The sequence below is a fragment of the Squalius cephalus genome, assembly GCF_949319135.1.
Source record: "Squalius cephalus genome assembly, chromosome: 19".
In the NCBI taxonomy this organism is placed as follows: domain Eukaryota; kingdom Metazoa; phylum Chordata; class Actinopteri; order Cypriniformes; family Leuciscidae; genus Squalius; species Squalius cephalus.
In genome coordinates, this window is record NC_137140.1 from 32,486,022 (window position 1) to 32,512,221 (window position 26,200).

The 26,200-nt window shown below is 35.9% G+C and overlaps 2 protein-coding genes across 3 annotated transcripts; both read right to left on the reverse strand.

The window, feature by feature from the left end:
* Window positions 1–410: 410 nt before the first annotated feature.
* Window positions 411–2,003, reverse strand: foxi1 (forkhead box i1). The gene is made up of 2 exons (XM_079852136.1): window positions 1,315–2,003; window positions 411–1,182 (listed from the first exon to the last, which is right to left on the reverse strand). The coding sequence occupies exons 1-2, from the start codon at window positions 1,946–1,948 to the stop codon at window positions 668–670; spliced, it is 1,149 nt and encodes a 382-aa protein (XP_079708262.1). The 5' UTR covers window positions 1,949–2,003; the 3' UTR covers window positions 411–667.
* Window positions 2,004–8,239: 6,236 nt separating this feature from the next.
* Window positions 8,240–11,532, reverse strand: LOC307147443 (sushi, nidogen and EGF-like domain-containing protein 1). 2 transcript variants are annotated; one of them, XM_079852174.1, is made up of 9 exons: window positions 11,170–11,532; window positions 10,889–11,008; window positions 10,756–10,782; window positions 10,539–10,672; window positions 10,178–10,456; window positions 9,995–10,090; window positions 9,741–9,897; window positions 9,315–9,397; window positions 8,240–9,183 (listed from the first exon to the last, which is right to left on the reverse strand). In XM_079852174.1, exons 2-9 carry the CDS (start codon window positions 10,956–10,958, stop codon window positions 9,103–9,105), a joined length of 927 nt encoding a protein of 308 aa, XP_079708300.1. In that variant the 5' UTR covers window positions 10,959–11,008; window positions 11,170–11,532; the 3' UTR covers window positions 8,240–9,102. The 2 variants fall into 2 exon arrangements, with proteins under 2 accessions (XP_079708300.1, XP_079708299.1); XM_079852173.1 differs by lacking the exon at window positions 11,170–11,532 and having other exon boundaries at window positions 10,756–10,779; window positions 10,889–11,004.
* Between the last annotated feature and the right edge of the window lie 14,668 nt (window positions 11,533–26,200).

Below are 26,200 nucleotides of genomic sequence, written 5' to 3' on the forward strand. Positions count from 1 at the left end.
CAGTGCTTCTGTTTAAAACTGAACAGTACTTTAGTGCAAAAGCTAATTAAAAGTTGTCTTTAAACTGCCAGTTTGATTGCAGCCATCTGCAAACAAACTATATATAATTGCACGCAACTGTAAACAAACTACATAAACATGCAAACATGTTAATTGCTGTTATGGTTTTGTGCATCTCTACAGCCACCCGCTGATCGCGTGGGAACACACTGAGATGCACTAGGTGTTTGTGTTTGTTGTGCCGTTGAGACAGAACTTCATGCACATCATAGCAAATAAACAGAAACAGAAGCTACAGACATGTCAGATATATGCACATTTTATTTACAAATCAGAAACATTCCAATTAAATAAAATATATCAACATTTCTTCTACAAAAAAAACTGCATCTCAGAAGGCACTTGTTATAGTGGCCTAGGAAACAGACATTTGTGGACATGTAAAGTATCACAGTTTGGTGCAGAATTCTCATTTAGCCAAGGCAGAATACATGTAAATGATGCAAACCCACGCCAAGCTGATGCGTCCAAGACACCACAGACCCCACTGAAATGATCTTCAAGCTGTGCAACTGAGGTGAAAGTGTATAGAAATCAAGTCTATTGTAAGAACAGTTTGACCATGTACTCACAGAGCACATTAGAGGTTCGATGAACTTGAGCGCCCCTAAACTTCGGTTCCATCCCTGTTGTATATGAGATTATTGACACTGAAATGGTTGGAGAGCGAGTTGATCAAGCCACTGTTATTATGGGATGTTGAGTAGTAGTTGAGTCTGTTGGTGTTGAGATGACCGGGTTCTGATGGAGGGGCGAGTTCATGTCCAGACATGCCGTGCGTAAAATCCCCCAAGTGTCCAGAGCTGACGTCTCTGCTTCTGATCCCGTTGCTGTTTCCCGCCATTACCGAGTTCATGTTACCGATAAAGTTGTTAAAACACGGGCTGTGCTCGGCGGACGGTGAGGGGGATGATTTGGGCTCGCTGGGGGTCGGAGAGTTTTGGAGACTCTGCGGGGACGCGCTCATCAGACTCGCCGTGTCCGCCAATTTGAGCGCTTCCTCGGATTTCACAGACAGGCCACTGGCGTTTCCATCAGCTCTTCTTTTTCTCTTCCTTCTGAAGTTGCCGTTATCGAACATTTTCTCGCAATTGGGATCCAAAGTCCAGTAATTTCCTTTACCTTAAAAAAAAAGATTCAAAAAATGTTAGTGCGCAAAGCGTAATTATGCACGCGAAACCAATTCCACATAGGCTACAATTTAACACCAACTTCTATGATCTATGTCTATGAGAAAAGAACGTTCAAACTTACCAGGGTCGTCCTCATCCCGCGCAACTTTCTTGAAGCAATCATTCAAGGACAGATTGTGTCTTATGGAGTTCTGCCATCCGGCTTTGCTTTTCTTATAAAAAGGAAAGTTGTCGGCCACATACTGATAAATCTGACTGAGGGTCAGTTTCTTATCCTGAGTGTTCTGAATAGCCATCGCAATCAGCGCTGAATATGAGTACGGCGGTCTAACCATCTTGAAAAGTTCTTGCTGACTTGAAATGGAAAGCCACCCGAGATCTGCGCTTCCGAAGCCGGTGGGCGGAGGCAGAAACTGCCGCTGGTTCGACCCAAATCCTGACTGTATGTAAGACCCTCCGTTCGGGCCTGAGAGATACGGGGAAGAGCTGATACCTGGGCTGTTCATCCACAGGTAAGGGTTGGTTGTGGGCGAGGTGTACTCGCCGAGTGCGTAGCTGGAAGGATGCGCAGGTGGCCTTTGCGCGTGGTGGTGGTGGTGATGGTGGAGGTTCTGCTGGTACATGCTGAAGTTGGTGTCGCAGTACACGGTCATGTCCAGGATGTCCTGCGCGTTGTGGTGCTGGAGGGGACTGGTCTGCTGGCTCGACGGCTGCTGCCCAAACGCGTTCATAATCCGTTCTCCCTCTAGAAACATGAAGCGAGCTGAGTTTCGCCGATCAAACCTGCTGAGTGTGCTCGTATCTGAGGGTTTACCCTAGAGTGCCCGAGTAGGCATCAGGGGAGGGTTATTTAACCTGTGCAGTGAATGAACTGCTGGTTGGCAACCCCTCCCACTGTCACACTTCTCCTCAATTAACTTCATCCAATATGCGTAGAGATCATTCATGTGATAAGCATTTGGGATCCAAGGCAGCTGAACACAAACTATGTTTAAATACAAAAAAAAAAAAAAAAGAAAAAAAAAAAAAAGATTTATCTAAAGAACATATCTAGCCCTATATACATACATACATAGGCTACATACATACATATATATATATATATATATATATGTATACATGTATACATGTATAACAAAGTAGGCTAAATAAAATAATGAGAATATAGAGGAGATGCTGGTTGTCACACTTTAAACTCCATATAGAATATTCTCAGTGTAGGTCAGTTTATACAAGCCTCAACGCATTGACTAAATAAACAAAGCTGTATAACATTTTCCTTGTGATGCGCAGTTAAAAAAAATAATAATTGTGGGGCATGTTGTCATTGTGCTATTTTTTTTTTTTAATTATTATTATTATTATATTTTTTTTTTACACAGGACCCTGTCATTGAAATAGCATAACCGGTTGTAAACAGTAGAAATTAAATAACAAAATTCCAAATTTTGGTCCAAAAATATTGTAAATAATAAATTGCAAGCATTTTAAAACACGCGTGACAACTTATCCTGTTAGTGTGTTTTTTATTGTGTTCTCTGGTTTATCCATTGCAAAAAATATGGTGATGCTGGAATTTTAATTTGGATCACAGCATTATTCTAATGTAAAACGACTGAACTGAATTGAAACCAACACACAAAACAGCTCCTAGAGGGAAAAAAATAATTTGTGCAACTGGACTTTTGACTCAAAACCTCATTGATAACAACTAACCCTATATGAACATCTAAATATTTTGGGAGGAAAATAAGGTACAAATCAATAAAATGAGATGTTTAGTTTAGACAGAAGTTAATGAACACTTAACATGAAATTAGTCCAATTGATGAAACGCCCCCCACACACTATGCAAATGTACAGTACATCTTCTATCACCCGAACTCAATGAAGTTTCGCTTGAATTTACAAATGGATACGTCAGAAGAACCAAAATTAACAGAATTGTGTTGTTTTGGGGAAAGTGTTCCGTTATTCAGCTTTTGCATTAGGCTACTATAAATTAAACTTACTGCTAAACTTACTGCTATTCTGGCTGTTTTAAATATTCATCTTACGAGAACATCTGAAAAAGAGAAAAGAAGTTAATGCAAATTATAAACTATGTCTACACTGGAGATATTTGTTTCACTATAAATGTTATAATTTAATAATATATATATATTTATGACTATTATTAAATTATAAATTTTATAGTGAAACAAATAAATGTATATGATTATAATCTGTTGAATATAATTGTATTAAGGTCTTTTAGCGTTTTATATATAATTAAGTTATTTGTAAACTATAGTAAACTAACATATAACCTAACCTTTAAAAGGCGAGGAAGCGTGAAAATAAACTATCCTGAAAGAAATGATGACGATAGTATTTTACGCTTTACATGTGCATGTCATTCACATTGTGATTAAACTAGAGGTCTTTAGACCATGCAGTGAAGGCGAATATGTTTCTCTATCGCCACCTTCTGTCCATTTGCAGAACATGAACATTTCAGCTGTATTCATAGAGGGACATTGCAGTCACAATACGAAATGCTCACAAGATGTAGCAAACGACTCGATGACAAAATGACAGAAGACTGACACACAATGACCAGCAAACCCTAAAACGCCCTTTGTCAGCTTTTAAAATGTTTAATCTTTCTCCAGTTTATAAGCTTTTGTCTTCCTTTTTGACACCAGAAAAAGTGTTTAACAGATGTCAATTGAGGTCTTAATTGAACATAAGATATTACAGTGTATCATAAGTAAATAAACAAACAAAAAACTATAACCCAAATGTTTGCTAAAATGTCCATACATTCACTTAATTTACATAAAGTTTGATACAATTTCAATTTAAAATTTGCCATTGTTTCTGCCATATAATTTGGGCAAAAAAAAAACTACTAAACTATTTTTCATTGTCATCTTATCATATATATTGAAAGTTGTATGCAATGGATACATTTAAAGGAATTCAACTTTGTTACCTGTTATGTTCCATGGCATCCTCCAGGGTTATAACTATTACTATAGTAAAGAAGCAGCGCTGAGGTACAAAGTTACCTAGAATCTGCATCTAATCGCTGAGACCTTCAAAACCTTCATAAACCTGCTGAAATCCACTACAAATCACAGACACAAAGGCACTTACCAAATATACATTCTATTAAAAATCTTTATCTATTTAATTAATTAATATTTTTAATTTGCAACACTTCCATGACGGTCCCGGGGCAGCCAAGAAAGGGAGCACTGGCACCATGTCTTATGCAGTGACCTGAGAGAAAAAAGATAGTAAATTCTGTCCAAAATAAACAACAGATAAAAACAAATCATGAAAAAAAGGAGGCAGCATTTTGAAAGGACAAATTGAGAAATTTTAGAACTTATTTTAGATTTTTTTTTAATTGCTTACACACAAGTACTCACAAGTACTATAGCTCCATTTCTCAAAACTCTACAAACAAAACCACACAACATCAAACATCTCTTACAAAAGCAAACACTTCATTCATAACTAACTCTTCTTAAAGTGTTGTTTTTGCATAGTAACTTTACACACAAACCATCAGATGATTAGCCATATATATGCCAAACTACACACAGATGTTATATTGTGCTATATTGTGTCTTTTGTTTCTTCAGTGTACAGTAGATGTATGTGCACAAATACACTGTATATACAGAATGTATGCATAATTGATCAACTTTACAGTTATTAAACTGAACTGAATCCACACTGAACTGACTTGAGCTGCTTTTCAGGAGAATTTGAATTTGTTATATTGTGAAGCCACTTTTGAGAATCGATTTGTTCGTGTAAGAAAATTATCTATATTTAAAACTTTAACGGCCGTCTGACGGAAGCTAGTTATTTTGGTCGACAAAGTTTTAAATATAGATATTTTTCTTACACAAACACATCGCTTCACTTCAGAAGGTCTTTATTAACCCCTGCAGAGCCGTGTGGAGCACTTTTATGATGGATGGATGGATGCACTTTGATGGACTTCAAAACATAAACTGCCATTATAAAGCTTGGAAGAGCCAGGACATTTTTAATATAACTCAGATTGTATTCGTCTGAAAGAAGAATATCATATACATGACTTGATGATGAGTAAATCATGGGCTAATTTTCATTCTTGGGTGAACTAACCCTTTAAGGACATCCTCCACACGACTTTCTTCATGAACGGCACCAAACCCATCAACCCCAGACGACCACCAAGCTCATAGCGGCACATAATGTAATCTGTTAAAAGTGGAAATTGAAGTTTACACATTTTACAGTTATTTACGGAAAGCCCAACATAGAAAATCAACATCTTACAATATCAGGCAATAACATTAGAGACTTAATTAAAATAAGTTTAATGCACTTATCATATCTTAAAACCATATGTTTTTTATTTGAAAGCATCCTATATATGACAGTAAATTATATGTAAAAAATATACATATATGAAATATTAATAATAAATTATGCCATTGATGGATAATTATATCTAGGTGAAAATGTGATTTTTGTTGTTGCTCACATACGATCAAATAGCATCAGTGCTGCTGCCTGATGATGGTGTCTCAATGATCTGCACTTCAGTCTGACCCGGAGAAACATCTCCAGATGCTTTCTGGCAGCTCTGAGGAAAGAGGTCAGTCTCCAGAACCTCTTTTTCCTCCTTCTCTTCTTCTTCTCCTACCTCCTCTGTCTCTCCCTCACCACCAGCATCACACCATCGCACGGATGAAGATGTTGCTCCGCCGTGTCGTTTCCGGGTGTTGGTGATCATACACCTCACCATCACTAACTCGAGAACTTCGCTGTCCCATCACTCTGATAAACTCTCGTCTTCAGCCTTGAGATGTTTTAAAGTCCCCCTGTGGTGCGAATCAAGTTTTTTTTAATGTTGTTTATATGTCTATGTGGTGTTTTTAAAGCTTTAAGACAAACCATGTGCAAATTCATAAGTCGACACCATTGCGGAGTATTTTCTCCTTAAAACTGCAGTGAACCAAAGACAGTCTCAAAAACACGCTTTTAAATCGCTGGTGTTTCTGACGTCACAAACTACCTTGTAACCAATCAGATCAACGTGTGATCGTCAACCAGTGGATCTCTGAGCTGAGTGAGTGAGTGGAGGCAGGGCTCATTTGCATATTCATAGAACCTCATATACTAAATGAGGCAAGAGTGTACAGTTACATTCAAGCTATTTTAAGGCATGAATAAAAAAGTTTTTTCAAGGAAAATGAGGTTTAAATATGAAATTGTTATATAATGAGTTTTAAGGGATACAATTATTGACTACAGGGGGACTTTACGGCCCGTTTATTAATGATTCCCTTTCAGGAGAAATATCTGATAGTGATAGGTGATATTACAAATAACAGTCCGTAAAGACAAAGATCATTAGCTGAATAAATACATCCAGTGAAAAACATATACTATAGCCTATCCTTCCGAAACCCAGACATTTTTACATGCCATTACATTGTTTAGACCAGGCATTCTCAACCCTGGTCCTTGAGGGCCACTGACCTGCAGAGTTTAGCTCTAACCCTAAATCAAACACACCTGAGCCAGCTAATTAAGCTAATTAAGCCTTTCAGGATTACTGGAAAGCTACAGACAGGTGAGTTTGATCAAGGTTGGACCTAAACTCTGCAGGACAGTGGCCCTCGAGGACCAGGGTTGAGAACCCTTGGTTTAGACTAAGAAACAAATGTTTTGTTTTTTTGTTTTGTTTTTTATTACATTTTTGAAAAAATATATTTTATTCTTGTTATTCTATATCCTCTGTAGTGGACACCAGGACTCAGTTGTTTAAAAAAAAACAAGAAAAAAAAAAAAACGTTTTTCACCAGTTTTTAGGTTTCAGGATTTATTTATTTTTTTTCATTCACCAGTTTTTAGGTTTCAGGATTTATTTATTTTTTTAACCAAACTTTTAATAAAGATGATTCTCAACTACGTTATGAAAGATATAATGGAATTAATTTATATACTATTTTACTTAATACAATATGTGGGTAAAATGGCCATAAATGGGTAGTGCCATTCAATACAATGTATACACTGCATCTAATTTGCATATTAATGTGTTCTTGGGGCAAAATGTAATGGAAAAAGAAGTGTAGTAGTGTACATGCAGGTAATATGTATATTAAAAAAATAGAAACATTGTGGAGACTATGTATTTTTATCCAAAATAGTAGGCTAAATATATAGTAAAAAAAAAAAAAGCAAAAACAAATGCATGAAACATAGGGTAAGAACACATAGGCCTATCATAACAGACAGTAGCTACACCTATGGATTGTATTTTAATTAGGCCTATATTCTTTGTAAAGTGTGACCAGCAGATGGAGACATGACTTCATCATGATCTCTGATACTGAGAACTGACTGTGATACTTCCCTACTTAGTAGGTGAAAAACATGATGTGACAATAGAAGTATGTCAGAATTCACAGTAGCCTACTCATAAAAGTGTAGCCAAAAAGTATTCGGACACTTTTTGGACTCTAATACTTTGAGCGTCTCCCATCATTCATCACTTTCAGAAACTAACATGCCCCGTTTTCTCGTCATGTCAAGTTAAACTTCTAGCGAACGCAGTGATTAAGTAAGTGAACAAAAATCTTTGAAAACTTGCGGTCTTTACGCCCACTTGAATACTTCGGACATACTGTACGTCATATAACTAGACAAGTGGTCAAGTGTGTGTATTTAGACAGGCCCAATGACACGCTTTCTCTGTTACTGTAGACTAGATATACAAGAACTCAAATATCAACGCCAACATAAAACCTTGACATGTGCATCGATATAAAATTCTTCTTCATGGTTATGTACAATGCAACTTATAAATGTGGGTGTATTTGTTTTAATAAATAACACAACATTTCCTCCTTTCTTAATCTAATAAAATCACAAACAGTTTGTTAGCAATGCAAAGTTTTAGCATTTGATGAAGCATGCTGGAATCTCACTAACTCTCTCTAAGCGTCTGTCTCCCCCTCGTGGTGAGTCAAGGAACATGTGATTTAATTCACATTATAGAGATTTTTTTATTTACTGTTACAGTTGAGTTTTCACACACCAAACAATATAACATCAACCTTTTTTTGAGGAAAAAATGCACAGCTAAAGCTAAATAGCCAAATACTTCAATAAATAATATCTCTATAAATGAGCAAATAGGCTTATTGCTGTGTTATCTACAAACATGCATTCATTGTTATGCCATACCAATTAAGCAAGACCATTTATGCATGTTTAGTTTGACATTGGGTGAAGATAAATTATTTTATTTTTTTTACCCAACACAATCTTTTTCAGAATTTTTGACTATCTAATAAGCATGTTGTCAAAAAAGCTCAATGTTTATTAAGTTGAATACATATTTTTTCCTGAGTAAGCAAGATAGAAATAATAGCATTATATTCAAATTCATTGAAGTAAAACGTGGCAGCTATAGGTTCCGTCTCTCTAACAGACAATCACGATATGGATCAGTAAAAAGTTGATTTTCGAGCAAATGGAGCCATAGAGGAATAACAGGTTTACTTTAACGATTGACACTGCAGATCTAGATTAAACCCGTCAGACCTCATTGAATGTGAGAGGACATACAAACATTCACCTTCTTGAAGAGTGACATTCCACTGTTAATTATTTCAAGTCAAAATTGAAGCCATAATTAAACAAGTCAAAATTGAAACAAATGTCAAAGCTGATGGGAAATGTTATGCAACAGCATTTCCATCCTCAATGGCTAGATTTGCTGATTAACTTTCCAGAATGAGGGATATTTTAATGGCAGGGATATTTTAATCCCCTATTTTAATATTTGATTTAAGATATAAATGAACCAGCTGAACTTCTTTCCTTGTATGAGTTACATTTTATGATATTATGGTCGTGTCTTTTGGATTTTTCTGAAGTTCAGCCTCACGCTGCTCGGCAGACCGGACTTGACCAGCTCCTGTTGTAGCTGAAATAAAGATTGACTGATAGATCAAAATTTATTGAATGTCTATTAATTAAAAAAGTTTTTTATATTATATATATTTTATATAATGCATATATATATATATATTCGGTCCATTAGTAAGTACAACTTACTTTCTCTAAAACATTCTCAATGTTTTCACTCTTTGTTAGGTCTGAAAATGAAGTAACTCTCAGTTGAACTCCTAAGATATTTTCTGAGGGAAACAAAGCACATGATTAATAATTAATGTTAAAAAGTGTTTACATTTTCATGCATACTTTATACTGAACATATCGAAGAGGTCAAATTGGAATATAATATTTGACTTGAATAATGAAGAATTTCACAACACTGCCTTGAAAACAGCTTGTTTGTTTGCAGGAACATTTAAATTTCAGCATTTGGCAGATGCTTTTATACAATTTTAGGTTGATTAAAAGGTTTTGAATGTGATTGAATCAAACTCATGACTTTGACATTGCCAAAACATCATATGATGCCACATAAAAAACAAACTAATAATACTAAAGATTCTAAACATGATGGCAATTATGTACCTTGTAGATTATTTTGATCTGGTCCACCGTCCACCCTGAAGGCCCATTGACCTGTAACATTTACATTACTGGAGTTCACAAGGTTTGGAATAAGACTCCCATTGATTGATCCAGGAATCACAAAGTAGTCCGTGGAGTTTACTGTGTCATAACCAGCCTGCACAAACAAGGAAATTACTAATTACTGAGACAGAACATCAAGAAGAGATAGGCGTATTTTGTTCTATTGATGTACAGTATGAGGCATGTTTTACCTGCACCCCATTATATGTCGCAGCGCAGTCACCATAATTCATGAGAATGAAAGACAAATCACCGCCCGAAATTAACACCACTTGAAACGATGCTTCCTGCAAAGTATGGGAACGCTGAATGTCACAGCAGCTCTGAGAATAATGTAACCTTGAGCCTGAAGGAGTTTTAACAAACTAACTTACTGTGCCTAAGTAATATTGGTATCCAACTCTATCCCAAGTAGCAACAAGGACCCAAGTAGCCGTGAAGCTCAGATCCGGGAAATACTGGTTTATATCCCGAGTGGCTTGAGTGAGCACACTTCCATTTGAGTACTGCTGATACGAGATGTTGCCATTCAAACTGACGTCAAAGTCTGTCCAGAGCGGAGCAATGATGTCTTCACTTCCATTGATGGGAAAGTTATTCGGGTAGTACTCTGACGAAGACTGGTTGAATGTAAGGTACCCGTTATTATTAACCTGGGTAATAAAAGATATTAGTCATGCATGTCACATTTTTTCTCATTCACCATTTGCATTAGCAAAACAACTGAATTCTCACATATGTCTTGTTGTATGTGCGGCCAAAGAACACAAAAGGTCTCCACAGGTCGACAAGAGTGGAGTTTTCATCTGCAAAAGCAATACCAACAGTGTCTCCCGCCACTGAGCCGAACGGATAGAATGCAACCGGCGCTGCAAGACAAACAAGTTCAAACTCCGATGACGATAATCTCAGTTCATGTTTTATATGTTCTAGTTCTAAGGTCAATAATTACCTGTCTGCGCTTTTGTCACCCTGCCTGCTGAAAAAAAAAAAAAAATCAAATAAATTTGAATACAATTTTAAATAGAATGTGATATTGTCTATATTGTCATTCCATGAAGGATATTATTCATGGTAAAACTCACTCAGCGAAAGGACTGATATGAACATCAGCAGATATTGTGAAACTGGAGACAATCCCATGATGAATCCCATGGATGAGGTCAAAGATACCAGAATTTCACTGATACAATTTCACAGAGTAACTAGACAAATCACAACAGAGCAAAGCAATATTAATACTTATATCATTTTTTGATTTTATAATAATTTTCTGTTATACTTTAACTATACAGATATACATAGACATAGCATCACAGAATAAGTTGTAAAACAAACAACGCTAGACAAAAAGTTTGATGTTTACCTCAGACGGCTTCATGGAATATGCGAGAAGCACCTTCTGAAAGGTCCAAATCGGGCCCTCATTATCATTGCACTGAGGGGAGTGACGCTTTCAGTGTCTGACAGTCACTGTCTGTCAATGCATTCTGAATAACCACAATGACTGAAATTCTCACTGAACAACTAACAATAAAAGTGAAAGAACTGCTTGACTTCACTTTAGATGACAACTAGGCAAACACTTGTTTTCTTCAAAAGTTCATCCCTTGAAATTGTGTCTGGGCTATTTCCATGTGCCAGATTAGATAAAGAAATCAAAAAGGTCATGGTGTAATTTGCAAAGAAAAACGGGATATAATGCATTCTTGCATAATTTAATTATGTTGATGTGTGAAAAGTCCCACAACACGCTTTACATGAAAATCAAGAGATACTGATCGAGGGAGTGACTTTATTGCGACAGACACATGTTATTTTGCTCACAGCTGATTGGTCCAATTTCGTTTTGACATCTCTTCGCTAAGTCACTTTCATGGAGCCTAAAACTCATGGTTGGCAAAAACTAAACTAAAACATTCCTGGCTATCCACCTACACTGCCTTAAAGGAGAAGTTCACTTTTAAAATGAAAATTCTGTCATCATATACTCACCCTCATGTTGTTTCAAAGCTGTATGAATTTCTTTCTTCTGCTGAACAGAAAGGAAGATATTTAGAGGAATATCAGTAACCAGACAGTTTTTGGGTCCCAATGACTACCATAGTATATTTTTTTCCTACTATGGTAGTCATTGGGACCCAAAAACTGTCTGGTTACTGACATTTTTCTAAATATCTTCCTTTCTGTTCAGCAGAAGAAAGAAATTCATACAGCTTTGAAACAACATGAGGGTGAGTATATGATGACAGAATTTTCATTTTAAAAGTGAACTTCTCCTTTAAAGGCCTTGGATCTCTAGACAGGCTTAATGAGTGTGTTGCAATTCAGATGTTATGTCCTTAATTCTGACAGACTTTACCCCCACCTACTGGACGAATTTAACATTTCAGATGAAGATTCTTCTTTTTCTTCTACTTTTTTAAACTTCATTTGTTATGGCACACCAAATCAGGTTTCCTCAGCTGTGCCTTAAACATAAGTGGGCCAAGTAAAATATTTTATTTGCCAACAACAACTGTTCCACCAACTGTTTCTGCGTGTTCTCGACTTCTTATTTATATACACAAACACACAGATAAATGTTATATAAAAAAAGATCAAATGCACAATCAAGCTTTGAATAAACTTCAAAAAAGGGAGGAGAAACTGCTTCCCTTATTTTTTTGTGGTTGACGTCAAAGCTTGTGTATATCAGACTGGTATTTTGGCACAAAATCTAGAAGCAAGTCAGATTGCCAACATAAACATGACATGCCCTCATTGTCAAAAAACAAAACTGTAAAATTGTGACCCAGACTATGTTTAATATGAGGGGTTGGCACTTTGTTATGCTGCCAATTGATGTCCAGAAACCAGCTGAAAGCTGCTGTCTTCAGGTCCGGTTAAAAATATATTACACAGTCATTTCTATGAGAACGATACATGCACATATTTTCGATATGGATGAGTAATGCTTCTGGTAACTGGAGTTGTAGACAAAGAACAGGTTTATTAGTATTGTTCACATGCTACAGTTCAAAGTTTAAACCCCTGATACTTGTTAAAGATATCTGATAACACAAAGCATTATAGAAAAAAAAAAAAAAAAAAAAAAAAATGAATGAATGATTATTATTCAAGATAAATTAAGTTGGAACATATGATTAATGTAATGAATTATTTCATTATCTAATTTTATCATATTCACATTGTCATTTTTTCATCATATGTATATATGCTCAATTATTATTATGTGAGAGAGTAATAAGTTCAAGGGTGAGAAAATATAAAGGTTCCCTTTCTGCGACATTCTTCTCTTTATCAGTTTCTACATCTTCAAGGTCACAATTTGCAACTTTAAGTCCCTTCCATGTATTACGGCTGTGTCTTTTTGAGGTTTCTTAACTTCATCTTAAAAACACTTAGCACTCCATAATTGACCAGCTTTTGTTGTATCTGAAACAAAGATGGACAGATAGATCAAAATGTATTTCCATTGTAAGATAAGAGACCGTTTTTTTTTTTTTCTTCACTCAGGCAGAAATGTGCTTTTGTGTGAAAATTGTGACTTACTTGCTGCAAAACATCCTCAACGTTTCCACGCTGTGTCAGGTCTAAAAATGACTTAATTTTCAGTTTAACTCCTATGACATTTTCTAAAAGGAAACACACATAATAAGGCATAATAACACACACACACACACAAATACAGTATATATATATATATATATATATATATATATATATATATATAGACGCAGAGAGAGAGAGAGAGAGAGAGAGAGAGAGAGAGAGAGAGAGAGAGAGAGAGAGAGAGAGAGAGAGAGAGAGAGAGAGAGAGAGAGAGAGAGAGAGAGAGAGAGAGAGAGAGAGAGAGAGAGAGAGAGAGAGAGAGAGAGAGAGAGAGAGACCGATAATCCACGATAAGGCCAAATAACAGCCGTTCTGATATAGAGCCATAACGCATGGCTACTTGTGTGACATTGCGTTCATACAACAGTTTGACGACACAAGTGTGTAAATAATTAAAGGTCCCATGACATGAAAATTTCACTTTATGAGGTTTTTTAACATTAATATGAGTTCCCCTAGCCTGCCTATGGTCCCAACTCATCCAAGGTGGTGAAAACAAGCCCTGGGTATTTTTGAGAAAATGAAAGCTCAGACGGGCGAATCTAGAATCTTCCCTTTATGTCGTCATGATACTGGTAGAACATTGCATGCTGAGAAACGCTCTCAGCCAATCAGAATCGTGAACCAGAACAAAGTGCTGTATGCTGTCACACTTACTCGGTCTGTGTCGTATTAGTTTCACTTTCACAGACTTTATTCATTGTTTCCTGCTTTCCTTTGTTCTGTTCCCACCACTTGTTTGCCGTCTGGGTTACGAATATGATTTGTCATTCTGTTCAGCTACTGTATGTTCACCTTATCATTGTCAGTAAGTTCCTATGTTTTCAGTGTTCTTATATATACACAGTGTAAATATAGATACGCTGCTGCTGCGGTAGAGCGAGTAAGGGACTTGCTACTGCCAATACATACACAACATGCTGCTGTGATCAAGTAAGGACATGCTGCTGCTGTACAATATAGCGTATGAATTACCTGTAGCAGATCAATACAGGAGCTGGGGAAGGTGGAGGGTTTCTGAAAGCGCGCTGCATTAAGGCAAATGCTACCCAAGTATTTGAGGGTTGAGCAGCGGGCTCATTGGCTACTGATACGGCAGGAACCAATCAGCTGCCTATAGATAATGATATTATTAGGAACAGGTGAGTAAAAGGACCTATTAGCCTGCACCAGTTTTTCATGCCAGAACGTAGCACTTTTGACTTTACAACTTTGCAGAACGTTTACATTCACAAACAGCTATATTACTGCATGAGAGGGAATATTCGAAAAACCATAATGGGGCACTTTAACTAATGTTAACACATGAGACCATGGGACATGCACAATCATACACCCGGCACAATGCGGTGGCAGGCGCGACGCAAGTGTTCTTTGCTAGTTTCAGCCCGACGCAGTTATCATTTTTACATCCCTTTTTTTTTACAATGAAGTAAAAAAGCTATTACAGCTTCACTGAACAGATCTGTGTATCACTGCACAACACCCTAAGCAACAAAAACCAATGATATACTGTTAAAACAGTTCCATGTCTTATGTGTTTCAGCCTTAACTATTTATTATTTATTTAATGAAGTCTCACATTCTGGCGTCATGTTATAAAAAATGGGAACAGTTCCTTGTCTCTGTTTTTATTTGAGCTCCATCAGATGAGGCGTTACATTTAGGAACATTCTCCTGCCATTTACTGTCACTGGCAGGGACTATTTTAAGCATGGCATCTAATGATTAATGGTTGCAAATAAAGTAACATATCAATAGCCTACATATATATTTTTGTCTATATAAATAGTGTTGTGAATGCAGTCATGACTGAAGGGGTTGAAGGCTTTGCGTCTGTCCTAATAATGTCCTTCAGCCATGACTGTGTTCACAATACAGCACGGCCCCTCATACCTTATTGCTTACTTATCTATTCTGTAAAGTACATAAAAGTATTGCATAGGGATATGATGAGTCATCTATAAATCACAGCATTATTATTACCTGGTAGAACTGTGGAGGTGGTTTCTGAAAGAAAGACATTTTATCGGTTAATGGATTATGTTGTCTGCACTCTTACACTAACATAGAAATAAGCTCATGACAAATTACCTGGTATGGTTGCTGTGGTTTCTGTTCCCTATGTACAAACTATGTACTGCTTATAGTAATTACAATAACTGGGTAGTATGTACTAACCCTGAACCTACCCTTAAAACCAACCCATGGTTACCCTACAGTATATTGGCCAGTACTTTCCTAGGTAAGTACACTGTACTGTACGTACACGTAAGTGCACGTACAGTAAAATAAAGTGAAACAAACACTTCTGTAAAGTATATTAAAATGTTTCGTATCATCCATCACTCAAAACTGTTCAACTTTAACAACATAGGTGACGTTTTTAGAAAAACTGGTCTGAAGGATCTAAGGATTCTCAATAGCAACCTGTTAGTGTCTTACTTTGAGAGAACAAACACATCTGTGTTGTGTTTTATTTACTTTGTTTTTATATGATTCAATTTTATAATAATTTATAATCATTAGCAATGTATGTCATTGTCAATTGATTTATCATTTAACCCTTTATTCATATTATTTGATTTACATCATTTATTCATATTTTTTTGTATTATTATTTATTTGTCATTTTATGTTTTTATAGTTCATATTACTTATATTTATTTCCTTGCTCTTGCAATGCTTGCTATTGTTGTTTAATCTTATGATTGTGAGGTTTTATAGGATTTTTGTCTTCATGAGTAAGAGTAGGACGATGTTGTGAAGCAGTAATTTTCCATTGTTTGTGCATTGCTATAATAGCACTTGTTGGATTTGTACTGATCAGATGAAGTCTGAGCATTGAGTAGTGTAACATCTAGATGAAGTCTGAGCATTGAAACATACACAACTAAGATTATTCAATAAAATCTGCTCTTTTTACTATCATCACTTCATCTCCTACTTCTGCTCTTTTCTGGCTTTCTCAGTCAAACTCTCAGGCTAATAGAAGACTGATTTCTTCTGGCAGGGATCAGTGTCCGGGGTCGGATCTAATATAGGCTATTTGATATTTTTGAAGTGGAGATCCATCCGATCTAACGAATTCTTGGGTCTATATTTACCTATAGCCTGTATTGTTGTTGTTGTTTCATTTGTTGTTTGTGCCCTGGCTGTTAAAGAGAAAGAGATTATTAAATTCAGAAACACAAAATTGTATAGTCTTTGCCACATAACGCCCGTTTTCCTTACTTTACCCCTGTCTATGTTAGTCCACAGCCCCCCACCAGGGGGTGCTGATGCTATGACGAGGGGGGCTGCAGCCCCATTCCCGCGCCACCTGCTCCTGTAGGCCGCATACGCACTGCATGTATGTGAGTATGTGTGTGTGAAATGTATGTGTGAAACGGGCGTAAGACTGACAATCTAACAGAAACTAAACCTTACTCAGTGCCAGGACTGATATGAACACCAGCAGAAGCTGTGAAACCAGAGATAATCTCATGATGATGAAGTCAGAGTTAAAACCAGCATGTAGGAGTCCTTCTTCTGTAATCAGGGGGAGATGTAGGCTATTATTCTCATTATATAGATTTTAACCTTGAATAAGGTAAGTGATAATAACTTTATTAAATATTTTCAACTTTTAAATATGATTGTAGGAGCCACTTTTGAAGCGGTTGGAATAAATCCAATATTCTAAAGGTCCCACTTTATTTTTATCTTTAACAAACCAAAAAAATATTTTTATTTGTTATTACTAATAAATAATGGTAAATATTTATTGAACACATTTTGCTGTTTAAAAAAATCATAAACATATTAAGCTACTTGATTTGCTAATTGCTTTACATTAATTTATTATATTTATAGCAATATATACCCATTATTATAATATTATTATTAGTTTAATCCATTATACAAGTAAGGATAAATTGTGAGAGAATATAGCTTATGGAGAGTAACATTAAATAGAAAGATTGGACTTACCGTTCTTCTAAGCTGCTCTTGCACCTGTGGTGGGTTAGGAGGAAGTTTGACTGATAATTACTAGCACTGCCTACAGAGAAAAAAAATTCCTGGCATGGAAGAATGTTTTTTTTTTTTTTGGAACACAGCCAGCAACAGGCCTGTATACTCTTCACATCTCTATTACCTAAAAAAAAATAAAAAATGTCATCAAATGTCTATCACACTGTTACGGATCTATGAGGAAGGACTCAAATGCAGAAATTAGTGATCAGGGGTTTATTTGAAAGACAGCAGACAAGAGGTGAACAGTTCAAACAGTAGGCAGGGATGAGGCACAAAGACAGGCAGGCTGAGAGAGCGACCGCTGAATCCAGCCCAGGATGACAGTAGGCGGGAGGGTAGACACAAAATGGTGGCAAAAGATATGTTCAAGCACAACACAAACATAGAGACATGAAACAAAGACAACACAGACAAAGCTGCCAGGGCAGAATCCTGACACACACACACCCTGAGAATGTCTGCGCAGAAAGCGTGCTCAGAAAAAATAACAGTGACAGTGTAGTACTATGTAATATTTAATGCAAATGGATTTAATGCCCCAGCTCCTTTTACACAAATAAAGTACTTGAGTAAAAGTACAGATACCCTAATAAAATAGTATTGAAGTAAGTACTTCTTTTCAATTTTACTTGAGTAAAGGTACAAAAGCCCTTGATTTTTAATGTATTTAAGCATTAAAAGTAAAAAGTACTGATCGATTAATGATTACTTTGTAATTTAGACTTGTATACTTTTATATTTAATAATTTTAGATTATATATTTTATATAATCCTATTGGTTAAAAATACCTGGGGGAGGGGGTCTGACATCATTATGAATTATTATGAATTGTCAAGTAGCCAGTCAGTAAGAAAGATTAGTGGATGCAGATACATAATAAAACAAAGTTATATTTTCTTACCAAGACTTGTCATACGCTATCAAAACATTAAATTAAAAATATCAGTTTCGGTAACTGATATCTCAATGTGTTGACAATATAAAAACAGACGTCACATGGGGCAAAATGCATAACACAGGCTAGATTTTTATCATTTGAAACTGATATGATACACATAATGTGGAAATGTCTGCATTCCAGCCGGCTTCAGCTCACCATTTACAGCTGATTTAGTTCACAAATAACTGACAGTCGTGACCTAAATGCGTGACCCTTTTCACTGACTGTGATGATGCAGTTTTTAAATGTATGTACGTTTATAACACATAACTTTGTTTTATAGTAGGCTTTGCATCCAATTAGAAAAAAAACTAGAGAGAGTGACAATATAATTGGCATATTTCTCTCTTCTGACTGCTGTACAGGATTTTAGGACAACTCAAAACACATCTGTTTTCAATAGCTTTTAATCAGTGACAATTTGATTAAACTATATAATTCAAAATAATATATTAATTTTAAAATGTATCATTAACATGACAGTAATTTATAAGTAGCCGTTGTTAAAATAATAGCCTAGTAATGAAGCAAAACAGTAACCTTAGCAAAAAAAGTAAGACTAGGCCTGTTTCCAAGTCCACTAGCAAGCAGCGGCATCGGGTAATCGCACATCAGCTACTACAAACAACTTTATAATGTCTTAAAGGGATAGTTCACCCAAAAATTAAAATTCTGTCATCATTTACTCACCCTCAAGTTGTTTCAAATTTGTAAGAATTTCTTTTTTCTGCTGAACACAAAAGAAGATATTTTGAAAAATGCCTGTAACCAAACAGTTGATGGACCCCATTGACTTCCACAGTATTTTTTTTTTCTACTATGGAAGTCAATGGGGTCCATCAACTGTTTGGTTAGAGACATTTTTCAAAATATCTTCTTTTGTGTTCAGCAGAAAAATAAATTCTTACAGGTTTGAAACAACTTGAGGGTGAGTAAATGATGACAGAATTTTCATTTTTGGGTGAACTATCCCTTTAAAGGGACTTTGCTATAAACTTGTTGTTTATTCATTCGTCATACTATATTATTTCTATCAACTTATTAAGCCAAATGCCTTTGTAAACAAGCCTAATTTATTTTTAAGGACAAATATTTACAAAGATGAAAAAAAAAAAATTTTTTTTTTACATTTTGTAATATGAAAGTGACCTTTCACACCACTGAGGTTATTTAGTGTTTAAAAGGGAACGCAAATAGTTCACAATTGGGTCAAGTATTTGTCTTAAGTATGCTTTTAGTAAACCAAGTTGAAGAGGATATAGCGCAGTAAGTATCCCACAAATACTTGAATCATCTTGAAAAACTCTTAAATGACAGACTCGCAGAAATAGATACCTGGTTTAAATGTAACATACTATCGCTAAACATTAGTAAAACCTTTTATATTATTTTTCGATCAAGTGGTCATAAGTACAGTGATTGTGACATTAATTTAAACATAGATGGTAGAGCTATTCAAAGAGTGGACGCAATAAAATTTCTTGGAATACATATAGATCAATTCATAAACTTTAAGGAACATATTAACGAGCTGGTTAAAAAACTATCTAAAATTGTGGGTTTGTTCTTTAAAGTGAGACACGTGCTCCCCTCAGACGTGCTCTTGTCTCTGTATTAGGACTCTGTTTGAGCCTCATTTGATTTATTGTAATATTATTTGGAATAATAATACTTACCCTACTTATACTGAGAAACTCTTGATATTACAAAAGAAAGCCATAAGAGCTATTTCATGGTCCACACGTAACTCTCATACAAATGCTCTCTTCCATATGGCCTACTAAAGCTTCCTGAATGTAACTTTTACCAAAATGCATGTACAATGTACAATGTTGTTAACAGGTTAAACATTAGATTGTGTGAGCTCATTCCATTATACACCATCTCACACATACTACACTAGACATAAGCTGCTCTTAAAAGGTAAATGTAGGAACCTAACAAAGTGCTAGGTTTAGTTTATGTTACAGTGGTCCACAATTATGGAATGAACTGGATACTAATTTAAAACAATCTGTTTCATTATCTATATTTAAAAAGAAACTAAAGCAACAACTACTGGAGAGATATAAACCCGAGTGATTTGCGGCTGAGGGTTAAACCCCTTTCACTTGGTACAAGGATCAATTCAAATTGAGGTACAAAGGTACAGTGACTGTCATTTTTTGTCTGCTTAAGGTAACTGTATTCTAAATTCCTACAATTTAAAGAATGGTTGTCCTGGCATCTAAAGTTGGACCGCTCACATAATCCTTGCCAGGTGGTGGGGTGGTGTTGGTGGTGGGATGGACCCCTACTTATAAGCTATTGCTTCTTGGGAGTCCATTTTTTCCCAATAGAACACAATTGTTTTTCCTGATCAGTTGTTGGGTAGGTTACTTTGAACTGTGGTGTGTACTATAGTAGCTGCAGCTGAAATGTAATGTGTTTTGTACTGCATAATTTATACTGCTTTGAAAATGTAACTGAGTAACTACTTGCATTTGCTTAACACATTTGCATTGGCAAGATATACTGAAATGGTAGCGATGCCACCAAGCCGGTGTACAGCCAAAGATTTCCTTTTCCTCATTCTCTCATGTTTTGTTTTGACGTTGGCTATAAGCTCCTGCAGATAACAGTATTCAGCTTGAGTTGGCATGCTGCATCTTATTTGTTTGTAACTCGTGTTACTTGAATTGTGATGACTGATATATTACCATATTTTGTGTGGGTAATATGTTGTAGTCCTTGGCTGCTGAAAAAGTCATATATTTTGTAACTTGTCACTTTTGTAAAATGCTACAACTGCTTCATAGCAACAAATGCAATGTGTGAAATTGTGGAAATAAACTAAACTAAACTAAAGGTTTAATTTAATTGTTCACATGATTCAGATCAGTTTGATTAGTTTTAAAACCTTGCAAGATATCTGATAATACAAAAGTATAATGAGAAAAGGGAAAAAAGAGAATAAATTATTATTATTCAAACAATATGAACAGAAAAAAGTTGGATCAAACACAATTAATAGTTTTTTTTTTTTTTTTTTGATTATTTGGATTTGTACATTATGTGGATTTATTGTGCATTCCATAGGCTACTTCGACCACATTAACAATGAGGAAGTCCTGCGACGAAGCAATACCAAGCCTTAGTACAATGATTACATGCCGCGGCTGTCTGGACACATGCAATGTAGAGTTGAAGTAAACTGCTATGTACACAACATGTGGTTTAACCTACATATCTGTTTTCTTTATAAATCAAAAAAATCTAAATAGGCAAATACTTCAATAAATAATATCTCCATAAATGAGCAAATAGGCTTATTGCTGTCATCTACAAACATGCATTCATTTTATGCCATACCAAATTAAGCAGAACTGTTTGTGCATGTTTAGATCGACATCAAATGTACAAAAGTAGGTGAATGAAAAAAAACAAAAAAAAAACATAAAACCAAAAAAACATCCTTTTACCCAACATAATCTTTTTCTGCCTTTGAGGCATGTTGTAAAAAAAGCTCAATGTTTGTTTAGTTGACTGAGCAATTAATGTAGAAATAATAGCATTATATTAATTAATTCACTGGAGTAAAACAGTATGGCAAATGCAAAAGAGGAATAACAGGTTTACTTTCACTTTTGACACTGCAGATCTAGATTAAACCCGTCATACCTCATTGAATGTGAGAGAACATATAAGCATTCACCTTCTTGAAGAGTGACATTCCTCGGTTAATCATTTGCTCTCAGGTCAAAATTGAAACAAATGTCAAAGCTGATGGGAAATAATATGCAACTGCATTTCAATCCACAATGACTTGATTTGCTGATTAACTTCCCTGAATGGGGATGTTTTAATGACAATGATATTTGATTTATGATATTAATGAACCAGCTGAACATTGTTTCTTGTATGAGTAACATTTTATGATATTACAACCCATTCTCACTCCCAAGGCGTCAAAAATTGAAGCATCAAGCGTCAAGCGCCCCTCGGCGTCAGTCTATGGAAGAATTTGAAACTCCGTTGCTTTCAATGGGACACCTGTGGCGTCAACCATAGACATTATAAAAACATATTGTATTTATACATATACATACAATACTATTGGCCGCGTTGGAACGTTGCTGCGACACGTCCGCCAAATTGCTGAGGGCAAAACTGCGCTATAAACAAATGCAAGTAAACGGGTGAGCTGCGGTTTTTCTGGATAAAAACAAAAATACTGATTAGGCTACATTTATCAACCGATTTCAGTGGTTTGTACGTGGTGTACAAAAAGTTCCATCTCTTAAAATCTCAATAGTTACACTTATAAAATATTCTTTTAATAAGGAATTGTCAAAGCTCAGGCTTGTCATGTATTTGGCTTTTTATTCTTGGAATTGTGAAGACCCCTATACTGATATATAAAATTAAATTTTCACATTCAATGAAATGGCAGGACGGCAGGCTGCTTTCTTTATTTTTATAGCACTAAAATGATAGATATTTACAGATAGATACTCTAAAATTTAATATACAATAACAAAGATAACTGATGGATCCTTTATGGTAATATGATATTGTACCACTAGTGCAATGCAAATAGTAAATATAAGATAAAGTGATAAGTAATAGTAAATAGTTTAGTGTATAGTCAATAAAAAAAAAAACAGTATACAGCAAATAAAATAGTAATGAATATTATACTTATATAATATCATAAGTACAATAACATAATAATAATAATATATTGATAATAGCATATAGTTTATGTATAATACTATAATATAGCAATAGAATATGAAATATCAATGAAAGAATATAAACAATAAAAAAAGTTAAATAGTGACTAGTGAATAGTACAATAATTTAACAGCGTAACTATAATAGATTTATAATCACAAGTGGTATAATATTATAATACAATTTTTTTTTTAAATAAATAAATAATAATAATAGCAAATACAATGTAATATCAATTGCAGAATAATATAGACAATAATAAAAATAGTAAATAAAATTGTGACTAATAGGCTACCTACCCGAAACAAATACTTGTCATAAAAGTCGGTTTTAAGAAAATATAGAATAGATGAATATTTAGATTTCAGGAAATTTACTTTATAATATAAAATATAACATTTAAGCTAAAACTATAATATAAATCATATCAACTCATGTCTCAATTTTCAAAGCTAAGTTAACTAGCGACATCGCTAGCTCTTTAAGTCTGACACCGGTGGCCAACTAATGTTACTATTACTAATTATATAATGACCAAATACAACCAGAAACAAATGTTCAGTCTTCCTTGTGAAAGGCAATTCCCCGAGACCTGTTTTCAATTGTGCGGCGATTTGTACAGCCCCAAGCAGCACACGAAGCGGGCATTCTCCCGTAATGAGAGTTAGTTGCCCTCCACAACTTGAAAGTTGCCCTCCGCAAAATGGCGGCGCCGTTGACGTACGATCCAGCGGCCAATATGGCGTCTATGTATTTATTATGTCTATGGTTGAGCATATCAGTTGTATGTTATTGCTCTCAATAACGTTATTGCACTCAATAACGTCCACTATGGTTTCGGACACCACTACAAATGGCTGTCCCCTCAAATAGTGCCCTATTTAAGGGTATAGTAGGCGATTTCGGACACAGCCTTACCTGGCTATCCACCTAAATTGCCTTCATAGTATCGGCCTCAGATCTCTAGACAGGCTTAAAGAGTGTGTATAGCAATAGGCTCTATGCACGATCGCTTCTGCGTTTTGGCTCAGCCTGCCCAGTTACATCCGGTGCTGTGCCGGAAGCCGTTTTTGCATTCGGTGGAGATAATGGCAAATTACACTCGCTGTTTACAAGAACTTCCTGCGGTTAACGTGAATGATGTTAACAATATTGTAAAGCAGTTAGCTGTCACACCTAAAAGAGAGAAAGAGAGGGGCTTTAAATTATATATTTTGAGCTACATCGACAACTTTGAGGGTGAGTATTCTCTCATATCATGCGAAATCCGACTAGCGAATCGGTTTCTAAAATCGTTGTCTCCGTTTCTGACCAGTTCATACCAGTCTTTGTATTATTTGATCTATTTAGTTAAACATATAGTTTTACATACATTTGAAAAGTGCTTGTTTGTGCAATGTACATACAAATTTTGGAGTGTGATTGTTACTGACTATGAGTAATTTCTCAGTTTCCAGTAAAGATCAGTTCTCAGGAGAAATCAGCGTGAGGGCGACATGTTTCAGGTCAATGAGGAAGTCAGAGAAGCCCCATAGATTAAGACGTGGACCCTCAGCCGAGCAATGGACTGTGTCTTCCTCACCTCATCAGCCGTCATCTGTAGCATGGCACACAGTCATCAACAAGAAAACCTTTGTCGACCATTATTGCCACTCCAGGTTTCAACAGAGACAATCCCAGACTGCTTAAAAAGCTCCTTGTCACTGATAGATCCTGCATACAGGGATGACACAAAGGTGACCACACCATGTGGTGCCATGTCGATTAACCCCTTGAAGGTGCATTGGGACTTGTAATTGGAGAAGACTTCACTTTGAAGTAGGAGAGAGGATGGAGTTTGGCTTCCGTGCAGTCGTTCACCACTTGTGTGTCTGGGTAGTCCTGGAACTCATTTGGTAGATGAGCCTTGACTTCCTCCTCAGACATCCATATGCGGACATAGCCAAGAACGGTGTACAAAAAAATGGCCCAGGTTGTAATATTTCGGCTAACTGTAGACTGATAAATGTTGAATCTTTGGGCCAGATCCCGCTGTGTTAGACCAACTGAGAGGTGGATCATGAAGAGGAAGAATTCATCAATGGGCTGCAGGGACTGACCCTATAAAAATAACAAGGTTTGCAATATACATAGGCTGAGCTTTCACTGAAAATGTAAAATTAAGTTTTATTTTTCTATTTCTTTATTTACCCATGCACTGCCTCTTGTTTCAGCTTCACTCCTCATTGTAATTGCTCTTGCTCTGGTCACACGAATCATGTTGTGGGATGCAGGTTCAATGAGTTTCCAGAAAGTCATTAAATACCTGTAAGTCATGAATCTAAATGAGATGCAAGACATGTTTATATACATACACACACACACACACACACATATATACACACAAACACATACATATACATTTACACACACATACAGACATTTTAAAACATACCTAGTGTAGAACCTTATATCATCGTTGGAAGCTGCAAATCGCCCCAAACAAAATCTTTGACTGACTGACAACTCCTCCACCTGTCTCATTAGTTGCTCCACCTTTTTATGGAGATCTTCAGTCTGATCCAGTGCATTATCAACTGCCGCCGGTTCTGGAACTGAACAATAATCATATAATAACAATAATATATAATAACAATAATCAATAATCATGATAATGGGACCTCATCCACTTGAGTGTGGGTGTGGTAGTGCAGTGGATAAGACACATGCCTTTGGTGTGAGAGACCCGGGTTCGAATCCACTGTGAGACACCAATGTGTCCCTGAGCAAGACACTTAACCCCTAGTTGCTCCAGAGGCGTGCGACCTCTGACATATATAGCAATTGTAAGTCGCTTTGGATAAAAGCGTCAGCTAAATGAATAAATGTAAATGAGTGTAAACCTCCCTTCTTTGCCATACTCCGGTTTTACTCCCTTTTGCAGCAAGCGACGCCCTTTAGGGGTCGATGGCTCAATCAGATCATCACTTTTAAAGTGACGACTGCAGACCCTTGTGTGAGATGTGATGTTAAATCTCTCATGTCGAATGTTGTGAATCCACACTCTGCGTGTTTCTTCATCCACAGAAAAAGTGTGGAAACTCAGTATAGAGTTAAACTTTGAGGAGG

Bases quoted from the DNA above. Each gene is read 5' to 3' on its own strand.
- foxi1 (XM_079852136.1), bottom strand. From the start codon at position 1,948: ATGTTTCTAGAGGGAGAACGGATTATGAACGCGTTTGGGCAGCAGCCG. The intron at 1,183-1,314 runs GTAAGTTTGAAC...TTTTTTTTTAAG, and splicing joins GCGGGATGAGGACGACCCTG to GTAAAGGAAATTACTGGACT.
- LOC307147443 (XM_079852174.1), bottom strand. From the start codon at position 10,958: ATGGGATTCATCATGGGATTGTCTCCAGTTTCACAATATCTGCTGATG. The intron at 10,783-10,888 runs GTGAGTTTTACC...TTTTTTTTTCAG, and splicing joins CATATCAGTCCTTTCGCTGA to CAGGCAGGGTGACAAAAGCG. The intron at 10,457-10,538 runs GTGAGAATTCAG...TTTATTACCCAG, and splicing joins GCACATACAACAAGACATAT to GTTAATAATAACGGGTACCT.